This window comes from Cydia fagiglandana, chromosome 18 (genome assembly GCF_963556715.1).
Source record: "Cydia fagiglandana chromosome 18, ilCydFagi1.1, whole genome shotgun sequence".
Lineage (NCBI taxonomy): Eukaryota > Metazoa > Arthropoda > Insecta > Lepidoptera > Tortricidae > Cydia > Cydia fagiglandana.
The window spans coordinates 753,488-766,977 of NC_085949.1; the positions used below are offsets into that span (position 1 = coordinate 753,488).

The 13,490-nt window shown below is 38.3% G+C and overlaps 1 protein-coding gene across 1 annotated transcript in view; it reads left to right on the forward strand.

Annotated features, from left to right (window-relative positions):
• LOC134673571 (nephrin-like) overlaps positions 1-12,744 on the forward strand; it is a 220,784-nt gene extending 208,040 nt beyond the window's left edge. The window contains exons 12-16 of the mRNA XM_063531569.1: positions 1,271-1,407; positions 1,921-2,077; positions 4,640-4,790; positions 5,275-5,420; positions 12,641-12,744. Of these exons, the coding sequence (XP_063387639.1) occupies positions 1,271-1,407; positions 1,921-2,077; positions 4,640-4,790; positions 5,275-5,420; positions 12,641-12,744 (695 nt within the window). The remainder of the gene's footprint in view (positions 1-1,270; positions 1,408-1,920; positions 2,078-4,639; positions 4,791-5,274; positions 5,421-12,640) is intronic.
• The last annotated feature ends 746 nt before the right edge of the window (positions 12,745-13,490 follow it).

Here is a 13,490-nt window from a genome sequence, read left to right on the forward strand (position 1 = left end):
GAAATATCTGATTTATAATCATCGTTTTAGGAAGGGTTCTTAACAACAAAAAATATACTGTAGGAGGCACCTCTGTACTTTTTATAGTTAGCTAGATATGGACGTTTACAGATCGACATTTGTATGACACTATTTAGCCATTTGTAAGGCGCTTTTGACATGTATACGGCATTTTTTCGACATTATATGGCAGTACCAACATGTATATGCCACTATTTATTATTTTTGTTGCATTTATAAGACCCTGACGACATATGTATAACACCTTCTCGACATCTGTATGGCACTATGTCGACATTTGTATGCCACAATCGACATTTATACGGTCAAGATAGCCGTATAAATGTCGCCATACAAATGTCGCGACATGTAATAAATGACATGCCAATAATATTTTTTAGCGATATTTCCTACACAATACAACAGATTCACTTATTTATTTTACTATATATTTTAACACTATATTTGCAACTATTATTATAAAAGAAATATTTTTATTCCAACTATGTACCAACGTATTCAGCGTCCATACAAATGTCGTTGTAGTCGTACCAAAATATATCGAAAGAGATTTTTATCTGTTTTTAAATAAATTAAACTGTTTCCGGGTTTACATTTGATGTCAATTGATGCCCAACTAACCGCACTATTGCGTTGTAAATTTAATCTAACCGTTATTCAATAGACAAAGAAGATTATAGGGGGTATATTTAAGTCATAACAAAACAGGTGCCGCGCGGGACAGCGATAAAAAGGCTTCCCTTGTTTTATTAAATAACGCATTAATTTATCAATATGATTTAATCAATTCTCTAGAAAATGCTCTTTATAGAAATACAAAGTTGTTTATAATACGTTTCCTACATCCAAAGTTATGATTTTTTTAATTGCGCGATGCTGCCACTGGGACACGCGAAAAACGGCAAATTACGCCGTTTTTGGAACTTTAAATGCGATTTTGTCAGGACCAAATAATATTTTTGGTACAGTTGTACATGATTTTTAAAGCTTATAATACACTGAATGAAAATATATACATACCCAGTCTTTTAGTCCTATGGACTTCGAGTTTTAGCCGTGGGACAGCAAAAAATGCCTATTTGAAAATTGACCCAGTTACTCATTATATCATGGAAATTAACAGCGCAGCAGTATATTATAGAGATCCGAATGTCACCTTTAAAGAAGAAAGAAAGAAATGACTGGAGGCATGAAAATGACTCTCAGTATCTAAATAACGGAACCGTTTTACATTGAAACTTTGTTATAGGTAAGCCAATGCCGCTCCAGAACTGCTCAGTGACGAACCAAAGTGCTGTTGGTTTGCAAGTGGAGTGCTTGGAAGGCTTCGATGGAGGTCTACCTCAGCTCTTCTATATGGAGGTGCTAGAACTACCATCTCTGCTGGTAAGACAGTCTTTTTATTTCTTTAAAATTCTACATTTTCTAACGCAGGCACAGTATCAACGGATAAGACGATTTCACATTTATCGCCTATCGTGTCACGTGTCTATTTGAAAGTGCCACGATGGCAGACTATAAAACATTTGGGCTTTTTCAGAAATAAATATTGAAAACCTTTTCTTTCACATCTGGACGTTCTTGGGCTCATTCTACTCAGAATCGACAGCATTCTCCATCCCACCATTTATAAAAGATGTCCCAGAATGTCCATTCTATTACGTCACGTTTTAGTATGAAAAAAAATTTCACTTGTATGTGCGTGACGTAGTGGAATGTATTTCATACAAATTTTTGGGACATTTTATTTTATCATCAGTATTGAATATGCTAGTGATTCGAGTTGAAAAAACCCAAAAACACCGTGATCTGTGAGAATTGGGTTTTCGATATTTATTTCTGAATCTGAAAACGCCCATTTGACTCATTCGATGTTCAAAAAATTGTTTCTTTATTTAGGTCCATGCCAACGTAACTTCGAACAGTTCCACTTTCGAAGTGGAGCTAGATGGAAGGTCGAGCTACGCGCTGAAGCTATACGCCGCAAACGCCAAAGGGCGGAGCGAAGCGGTGTCTTTGTACACTGTAGCTTTAAGGTCACCTGATAAGTTTACTGGTGAGTTTATAGTTTCAAAGTAGAAATCCAGCTACATTGAAACAACGCTCCAGAAGTATTTGCCATCCTGGATTTTTTTTGCAAATATACCTATATTTTAATTTTTAACAAGCAGAAACGTCTGCGAACGATGCTATTAAGCTTAGAATAAATTTAAAAGTGGAAAAATTACTGTCTTGGGTGAGACTTGAACTCACGGCCTCTGGATCGATACTCCAGCGCTCTGCCATCTGAGCACCAAGACCTCATCCCCAGCCAGCAAATCTTTCCACCATATTATGCTCAGATGGCAGAGCGCTGGAGTATCGATCCAGAGGCCGTGAGTTCAAGTCTCACCCAAGACAGTAATTTTTCCACTTTTAAATTTATACCTATATTGCTACAGTTTGTACAGTACAGTACATATAGGATCTTATATCTTTTTGTTAAGATTAGAAAATGTAGATACTTTTGACGCGTAGTTTGATCCGTTACTTTATGCTAACGCAGTTATTACCATAACAAAGATTGAGCTACATACCTGTAAAGATACACAGCAAAATCTTGTAAAAATGTATAGTAGCTAGTAGCTTTATGATCACCTATCTAAGAATACCTACAATGTAAACAAATAAGGCCATTGCGGCCAAATACGTCTGCAGGAAATTCCATACACGAGCGTATTTTTTTTTTTTACCTTTGACTGCTGGCACTAAAATCAATCGCTGTTGCAACCACAGACAAGACATCCTCCAGACTGAGCATAGTCAAGCTACCCCCTCTGCCACGCATACGGTAATTTTACTCCATGTTCGAGTCGAAAGTGTCTTTGTGGGTTTACCCTTGAATTGCCGACAGACATTTCATCGAATGTTATTTCGAAGACAACGTTTCAAGTATTTTCATTTCATCGACAAGTTATTGCGTCGAAGAATCGATACTAGTAAATTTAAATCGGGGACTTTTAATTGGTACTTGAGTTATTTTGTATATAGTTTAAATCCTGGTATTTCTTTACGGGTTTTCTTATTTCATTTTGTATTGTATTTAATAAAATTTCTTATGCGTAAAATTACTTCAGTTTGTAATATTTCTTATCGAAACAAGGCTGCCATTTTCATTTTGGCCAAATTATAAATAGGTAAATTATATTCATTCATTTCTGTGTAGGGTCGCAGTTCTAACCTAACCTAAACCTACTTTGAAAGCCGTTCATTTCTGTGTAGGGTCGCAGTTCTAACCTAACCTAAACCTACTTTGAAAGCCGTTCGTTTCTGTGTGGGGTCGCAGTTCCTTACCTAACCTAAACCTACTTTGATAGCCGTTCGTTTCTGTGTGGGGTCGCAGTTCTAACCTAACCTACACCTACTTTGATAGCCGTTCGTTTCTGTGTGGGGTCGCAGTTCTAACCTAACCTAAACCTACTTTAAAAGCCGTCCGTTTCTGTGTAGGGTCACAGTTCTAACCTAACCTAAACCTACTTTGAAAGCCGTTCGTTTCTGTGTGGGGTCACAGTTCTAACCTAACCTAAACCTACTTTGAAAGCCGTTCGTTTCTGTGTGGGGTCGCAGTTCTAACCTGACCTAAATCTAAAATTCTTACAACAGAAAAATGTATAAATGTATAGTAAGACATATAAAAATGTATTAAAGTAATACGTCGAACAAATGAATTGCGATGTTTAGTAGTTGTGCCAATTAAAATATTTTGAAACGAATTAGTGATCAAGTAATATTCGTTGAATAGTATTTCTACGCAGTAAGAAAAATTGAAATAAATAGTATATGAAACAAAATAACGCCAAACAATATTACTAGTACTAACGTTTCGATGAATCGTTGTCGATGAAATAATATTCGATGAAAAGTTTGTCGGCAAAACAAGGGTACACCGTCTTTGTGTGACGTCCGTGTCTTTGAACGGACCAATCACGGCACGGGACTTCGCACACCTCGTCCCGCGCACCCCCGCATTTTTGGCATCATCGGTTGCATGAAATGATTGCTCTAAACTCGGTCTAGAGGATTCCTATATAGTCTATGGTTGCAACTGTCGACGAAGTTAACAATCGATGAAGTACGTATCATGTACTTAGGGGTCATCCATTAATTACGTCACACCAATTTCTAGGTTTTTTGACCCCCCCCCCCCCTTGTCACACTTGGTCACATTTGGCAAACCCCTCCCCCCATAGTGTGACGTCACATTTTTTCTACGAAATCGCCAAATCGAATTAAGTAAGTACCTAAGTATTATTAATATTTTATCAAAATATTTTTGACGATATAAATATTAGTATTTTTATAACCCAAAACTGCTTAGGAAAGAAAATTAAACGATTAAAATCTATTTTCGTTTTAAAAACTTGTTATTTAAATGTACAGCGAACTAAATAATTTAAATAAATTTTCGGTTACTGATGAAGTTAAAAAAAAAGTTGACGTCACAATGTTTGGGTCTCCCCCCTCCCCCATGTCACAATATGTCACATTTTCTTGACCCCCTCCCTCCCCCTAAACGTGTGACGTAATTAATGGATGACCCCTTATGCCGCATTTTCCTTACTTTTCTATCCTGTAACAGGAGCAAGCACAACGCTGCCGCTCTCACCAATGCTAGCGTCTCTAGTAGCGCTATCAGCATTGCTATGTGCTGCTGTCTGCGGTGTCATCACTGCGTTATATCGGCGGCATATGACGCGCCGACACCACTTGGATAAGCATCCGCCTTCAGCGTAAGTGAATACTCGTAACTTCTAATTTATCTACAGTTATTATAGTATTAATAGCAAAATTATATAACATGAACCTTCGAGCAACACCGGCTTCCGACATGTCGGAAGGGAGGAGCCCAAGCGATATCTTACCGTACAAAACGTTCTGCCATTTTACGCGGGGGAAATGTGCACACAGACGCTTCTCTCTCACTCACTTCATACAAAATCCAATCTGTAATGACGACACAAATGCATTGAAAATAACATAAATCAAAGACAAATCTTGCACACCACGATTTCTTTTTGTGTACGTCGTAGTTGTGTGACGCCCAGTTGGGCATATGCTTCGCCAGATGGGAAATAGTGCCAATCTCGACTCTCTTCTCAGTGTTGCACGAAGACATGAAAATTTATGTATCGTGAGAGTTTAAATCAGTAATTTCAATATACGTTCATTCATTTATTACGAATTTAATATAATCTAACTTTTTTATTTCCTCAGGAACACCCTCTACATGCAACGAAGTCTCGAGTTCTCTAAGCCGGAGAGTTTAAACACATACACGGCGACGCCCAAACTCGACTACTGCAGTCGGTACGAGCTGAAGGATGAGGTCGATGACCCTGACATCATTCCGTGCCATTACGGTGAGTGAGGGGGACAGCTTAGAGAGACAGAGAAAGACTGTTTAAACATACACGGCGACGCCCAAGCTCGACTACTGCAGTCGGTACGAGCTGAAGGACGAGGTCGATGACCCTGACATCATTCCATGTCATTACGGTGAGTGAGGGAGACAGCTTAGAGAGACAGAGAGAGACTGTTTTAACATACACGGGGACGCCCAAACTCGACTATTGCAGTCGGTACGAGCTGAAGGACGAGGTCGATGACCCTGACATCATTCCGTGTCATTACGGTGAGTGAGGGAGACAGCTTAGAGAGACAGAGAGAGACTGTTTAAACACGTACACGGCAACAAGCTCGACTACTACAGCCGGTACGAAGTGAAGATGGATCAGGTCGAGGATTCAGACCCTGACGTCATTCCGTGCCATTACGGTGAGTGAGGGAGACCGCTTAGAGAGACAGGAATAGAAGCGTACTCTATCTTAAACCCACTTACTATCCCTCAGACCTGCTAGCATGAGTTGCATTCTCGCGCGCTATTCTATATGGCTCTACACCCACTGGTTGAGGGCAATTGCCCATCATGACCAATGTCATGTCATCCTATATTAATTAAATGAGTTTACACTCGCGTAGGTACATGGTGGATCGATACCAATTAACCGACTCCGAGGAGGTCTATCCGTTATAACTTGTATTCTGCTATGTGCAGTGATGGCCGCAATTTTTCCCTAAATATATTTAATTTTTTAGTTAAAAAAACGAACACAGTAAAACTCTAATATTCAACCAGCCAATGTAAATCATATTTCGACCAAACTGTACATATTTGTTTATCATGTAACATGCAAATAAGCTTTATCCATGTAATCCGCAATCAGCTTCGTTTCGATACAAAATCGCGTTACACCGAGGTTTTCTTATTTCCTGAGCAACAGACATTGCCTCAACCTACCCTCAACGTGGAGCGAAAAACTCTAATAACTGCGTCAAATTTGCTACTACGTGATATTTTTTTTACGCAATTTTTTTTACTATATAACTTTTTTTTTACTCCTGACGGAAAAAAATAAGAAAAATAACACTTTCAATCTGTGTCCGACTTAGCTTGGTTCATAACTCTTCCCAAATCGATAGCATAAGTAGATCTCAGGATATTTAGCGATGTGACAGACAGACGGACAGTGTCGCACCTTAAGAGTTCCTTTTGTACCTTTTTGGTACGGAACTCTAGAAAGAGGAGTGTTTTACTTAAGTTTGTGATTATGTCTGTAGCATGTACCGTATAGCAAAATTTATTAGTTTAAAGCAAAATGTGGATTACTCGTTTTCACTCTGTTCCCATGTATGTTTTACATTTTCTCGTAACAAGGCATGTGCCAGTCAAAATGATAGACGTGGTATGGTAAGAGGATTCCTTCGGATCAACAGCAGATTGTTTGTACGTAATTTAAGGGAAACGATAGGGAAACGCAAAGGGATTTTGTCAAGTTATGTTTATATGAACGATCAAAGTGAATGAGATTTCGAAAGGATAAAAAATAAACCTAGCGTATTTATTGAATACATCTGAATAAAAAAATGTGTACCTACTTAGTATGTACATATTTAGGACGTTAGCTAGCGCGGTTGCACGGTGCGGGTGAGCGGGTTAACGAAAAATAGTAGGTACATATTAGTACGCTAACTGGCGTGAACGCGTGCGACAGATTTTAATTTACAATGGTATCCGTGTTGCGTGTGCCATAATTTTGGGAACAAATCACCACTGGAGGGCTTCGTCACTTTTACTTTACCTAATATTTTAGGTTAGGTACCTATGCTTTGCGTTTATGCGTAGGCACAGAATAAGTAATAGTATTATCATACAGAACGGACACGCACCGCCCCGCCCCGACTCGGATTACCTCGCCCCGCGACTGAGTTCTGACGGACTCCTGACGTACGCTCAGTTCGGCTAGCGACGCCGCGACGCGATGACGCAACGTTCAAAATGCCGGTGTATTGTGCGATGTACGGGTAGTACGGATACCTACTTATTGTAGAAATGAATAATAATATAGTTTTCCAAAGATACGAAATATGTATCAGTAAATAAGGCTATACTTTTGCGTAAAAATAATAATATCATATGAATTAAAACCCGTTCGTTGAATTTGTGAATGTTAAGCCAACATTTAATATTTAAAGTACCTAAGGTAACTAGACCTTCTACACAGATATTTCTCGTAAATGTTTTATTTTTAGTTTAACACTCTTTTCACAATAAAGAACTTGTTGGTCGCGGGACATTCGCGTTTGATTTTTAATTTAATTTTAAGAATTTAAGAAATAATTTACATAATTATTTCTTAAAATGTTATATAAAATAATCAATAGGCATCAACAATAAGGTACATTTAATAATGGCGTGTTGAAAGTCCAAGTACGTGCAGGACTATAAACTGACAAAGCCAATTCAACAATTGGAGCGAAATAAAACATAAACCTATATTTTGTTAAACATAAACCTATATTTTGTTTTTTTACGTATTTCGGTCGAATTATGCAACGCAGCGGGCCGCTCAAAACTCGGCTTCGCCTTCCCCGCGCGCCGCACGAGGCAGCCCTAAGCCACTTAGGGCCACTTGCACCATCCCTCTAACCTGAGGTTAACCGGTTACCAGTGTCAAATTGTACTGTTATTGTGTTGTTGTGTTGTTTTAACGGTTAGTGATTGGTGCAAGTGACCCTTACTCACACAATGACGCGTGTACAGACGTGCCGTGCACACATATAAACGCAAATGATTTTCGATGTATGGCGTGTCCGCCCTGTGGCGTAGGCAAGTACCTGAATTGTATACTAAGCATTATTGCGTGATTTTTAATGTTAAATTATATTCTAAGCATATTTTTTAAAGGCTCAACATTCCATTATAGCATTACGAGTAATTAGTAACCTGTGACCATTTTCCAATCAAAGTTAACGCAAACGCCCACTCAATATAGACTGAATGCGGTAAATGCGGTAATTTAGTTTAGTTTAGTCCTAGGTTACCTGAACTGCATTAGTTTAATTTAGTTTCACCGCAAATTATAAAAGTAATTAACTTCCTACTGTGTTTGCTAATTACATTTAGAACAATATAGGTACTAATATCTTTACTTTGTGGTTGACAGAATATTGTACATTTGATATGATAGTTCATAATAATTTGCCCTTATTCCAGAATTTCTGTTAAGATTAAGCCGATTTAGTCCGCATCAATTTGTACTTTATTTATTCTAAGTTTAAATAAAGTACCATTTATGTATTAGTATAGGTAGGTACAGTCAAATAATTTAATTTCCGACCCATTTCGTACCTTGTCACAGTGACAATTAATATGAAAGTCGCTAAAAACCTCATACTATTGTCATTGTGATAAGGTACAAAATGGGTCGGAAATTAAATTTTTTGACTGTACCTCATATTTACGTTAATAGTTTAAGAATATTTCGTAATATTTCAATACTAGGTAGTAATGTAGATGTAGTACTTACTTAAAATATATTAACGATATCATAAAATAATTTAGTTTTAAAATAGGGTTTAGAGTGACGGCACCAGTAATGGACACGGCACCAATTATGGACATTTTTTACGTTGATCGAATTTATTAAGCAACTGTCACAACATTTTTCAACTGGCAACACTAAAGCATAACCAATAGATGTTTGAGCTGTCATTTTGACACATGTCACCATAATCAGCCGTTTTGTTCTAAGATGGCTGCGAAGTGAAATCTCGTTGCGGGCGGTGGTCATAAAAATCCGCTATTGTTGTTGAAATCGTTAAGGAGGTGAGTACATATTTGTGCATGGTGTTATCTTGTGTTATGTTGTAATGAGATTTGATGTTATTTTTACTGAATAATACTATATTGCAAGTAAATTGAGCTAAGTTGAATATGTCCAATCACAGCAATAAGTTTTTTGTGGGGTTTGTTCATGACTGGATTCGATATTTTATGAAATTCAGTAATGGACAAGTGTCCAAGCTTAAGCTTTTTATTACTTTTTTAGTTTATTGTGTTAAATTATTTAATTTATCGCACTAAACATTTGAGTTGGGTTGATTTTGTGATTGCTCTTTATTTTCCAATAATGGACGATGTCCATAACTGGGTATTTTTAGTTGTCCATAATTGGGCTCTTTGTTTTGTCTTAGATGGATGGATAAATTTGGTCGGACTGCAAAATCTGCCAGGCTACGGTGAGGCCGACCAAGCCATACGTCAACAGGTTTTTTTTTAGCTATCATAATCCGTTTTTATTCATTCTATTTTTCGACAAGGTAAATTGTAGCTGTCACGTGGTACCACAAATTTGGTTGGACTGCAAAAACTCGTAGCCTGTCAGCAAAAACTGCCAATTCTATTTCTTGATGAGGTAAATTGTAGCTCTCACGTGGTACCACAAATTTGATCGACCCAATCGCCAATCGGCCGGCCAATACAGGATTTGGCCGACCATTTTTTTTTACTGTCCTCAAAGGCAGCTATCGTACCATACAAGTTTCATACGATTTTTCGATAGGTCTTTTTCATGTTTTTTTTTATACATATATTTGGTCGGACTGCAAAAGCTGCCAGGTTAAGGTGAGGCCGACCACTTTTTTTTTACTGTCCCCAAAGTCAGGTATCCTACCATACAAGTTTCATTCTATTTTTCGATGAGGTATTTTTTTGATGTTTTTTTGTCTAACGTTTTTGCCATTTGTACAAAATCTGCCAGGTTAAGACTAGGCCGACCAAGTGCGTTGGAAGGTACTAAATGTCAGGTACCTCTACAGGGTAGGTAGGTATATTCTATTTTTTGATCAGGTTTGTTTCATGCAGCCGGCAACCGGACTAAAACTCTTATAGTAGTTATAACTTAGAAATCTAAATGAAAGTTCAAATAGCGTTAATAAAAGTTGATTTGTGACATCATTTGTTTCATTTATGTGTTCAATACAAAAGTGTCCATTAATGGATGTTCATAATTGGGTCCATGTCCATGACTGGGTGTCCATTACTGAATTTTTGATGTCCATCAATGGTGATTTCGTAAATTTCAATTTATATATTTTTTATTAATTATGTATTAAACATACGGAATTTTTGGTTTTGTTTAAATGTTCCTCATGTATTTAAGTGCCGAAAAAAAAATCACCATTTTTGTATCGTCAAAAAACATCCCATTTTTAAACGAAATTCTAATTTAGTGCGCTTAACATGTCCATGATTGGTGCCGTCACCCTACAAACATCCCCATTCAACTTTGAACTTTGTCGTAGCGCCCAAAAAAAAGATTTGATTCGATAGGCAACACCAATAACGAGATTACAAATGAATCGTCCAAATTGAACGAGGGACACAGGACATCAGGAGTAGCAGGATATTCGTCCCATCGCATTTTTGTAAACCAGTATAATCAAGATTTTGAGATCTCTAAAGATTTGTTTTCTCTAGGGACCTTCGTTTTTAGGGTTCCGTACCCAAAGGGTAAAACGGGACCCTATTACTAAGACTTCGCTGTCCGTCCGTCCGTCCGTCCGTCTGTCACCAGGCTGTATCTCACGAACCGTGATAGCTAGACAGTTGAAATTTTCACAGATGATGTATTTCTGTTGCCGCTATAACAACAAATACTAAAAACAGAATAAAATAAAGATTTAAATGGGGCTCCCATACAACAAACGTGATTTTTGACCAAAGTTAAGCAACGTCGGGAGTGGTCAGTACTTGGATGGGTGACCGTTTTTTTTTGTTGCTTTTTTTTGTTTTTTTTTTGCATTATGGTACGGAACCCTTCGTGCGCGAGTCCGACTCGCACTTGCCCGGTTTTTAGAGAGAGAGAGAACGTCACAGATAATACAATTTAAATATGTGTAACAAAATATATAGTTTAATTAAGTAGATATGTACCACAGATACTAAATGACAATTTTACTCATTATGTTGGCAATGCTGTTATCATCACAGGCCTTTGCGTCTATTGCAGACAATTTAAACATTGCTATTTTGACAACGGGTTAAGTGACTGTGGAGGCCGATGCGTGAGCGGCACGACCTCCCACATTTTTAGCAGGGAAAGCTCATGCCACCTGAGGTTCCAGTCCCGGTTTGCTTTCTGCTACACTTGTTACCTAGGGGCTGTCCATAAATTACGTCATCGATTTTTGACGATTTTTGCCCCCCCCCCTCCTAAAATCATCCAATTATCATGCTTCCATCATCCGATGTCCAGACCCATTACCCCCCTCTAATTTGAAATGACGTAATAATTTATGAATAGCCCCCTATCTAACGCATAGACTTCTCGCCTCCACAACACGCTTGCGCCACCATCCATCACGGTCTTCAGCAAAAGCTTCTCAGGCATGGTGGTCGATTTCAAACGCTGACATGTCTCGCTTAACACAGTCTTTAAAGCGCAGTATCGATCTTTGCAATGCAGGCAATGCAATCTTTGCAATGTTGGAAAGTCTTGATTTCGAATTTGGAAGCGGGCGGCCAGTGGATAGAAATGAGAGATCACATATACGCTGGATGGCCGTAGCATATCCGCTAAATTAGCTTTCCGAAGAGCGGCCTTGGAATCCAATATGGCGGCCTAGACGAGATTTTGTTCTAGTTTTTGCAATCGCTCGTTTTTTGTATCACATATAAAAAGCTGACGGTCCTTTAGTCCGACAAGAAATAGTAGAAAATTAAATATAATGTAATTAAATGAAATGTATAATTATTGGTGCAATAAAGAAAATAAAAAAAAATTGAAGGTGCCACTTCCTACGTAACTGTCACATATGTGACGTAAAATTCCTAAACATGGCAACAATTTAGTATGGAAATTGATTGGTTCCATTTTATTTAATTTCTACTGTTTTATGTCGCAGTATATGTACGGATGCTGATTGTCTAGCATTAATCCTTTCAACGCTTTGTCGAACCGGAGAGAAGAAAATGTCCTTAGATTTTTGCATTCCGTTACCATTCTTCATAGACTTTGTATGACGGTGACGGAACGGAAGGAACAAGGGAAGTGTTTCCCGTTAGGACGTTTTAACTCCCTCTGTGCATATTTTAATACTTGTAGACCATGTCTGTCCCTCATCGGTCTATTCAGCCACCAAAAACGGTGTCTCTCCGGTGTTACACCATAAAATCGTCTGCAATAGATTCATGATGATGATATTTTTTTTTATCTGTGTAATTTCTTTTTATGCACAGATAAGAAATGCAGCGATTACTGCAAGGACCCGCTACCTCAGTCTGAAAGCGACCCGCTGAGGCTGTACAGCGACCAGCCTCTACCTCCTAGTATGGTAAGTTAAACTATACCTACCCGTACCTACTCTCTTGGTGTATTCCCATTTGTCCCCGCCTCATGTCACCGCCTCCAAACATGAGGCGGGCATAGTTGGGAATAGGTTTGTGATAAAAATCATTCCCGTTTGTCCCCGCCTCCAAACATGAGGCGGGCATAGTTGGGAATAGGTTTGTGATAAAAATCATTCCCATTTGTCACCGCCTCATGTCACCGCCTCTAAACATGAGGCAAGTACAAATTGGAATGATGATTTTCCCGAGTTGAAATTGTCCCTGCACCTTATAACATTTTTGTTTCGGTTCATATGGATTTCCACAAAGTAACGCCTGGTTTTATTCTGACTTCCATATTGATTGTCATTGCATGTGACAAGATACGAAATGGTACTGAAATTAAAGTCTTTGACTGTACAGTCACGTATTTTAATTGTTTAGCCAATTAGGGTTTATTTTACATTGGACATTTCATACCGTTAGTATTGTCAACCAAATTAGCTTGAACCTTAGATGGATCAACAATTAAAGTGTGTGACCGTACAGTCGCCATTAGATATATCGGAGCGGCCAAGGTGCTCACAAATATCTAGCACGTCAAGGCGTTAATTATAGTGCTTGATCAGATATTGTGAACACCTTGGCCGCTCCGATATATCTGATGGCGACTGTACATACGCAAGTTTCTTACGGCAGTCAGTTAAAAGTTTTTGTCATAACTATGGTAACGTCAAGGAAAATCGTTAGGTATTTACTG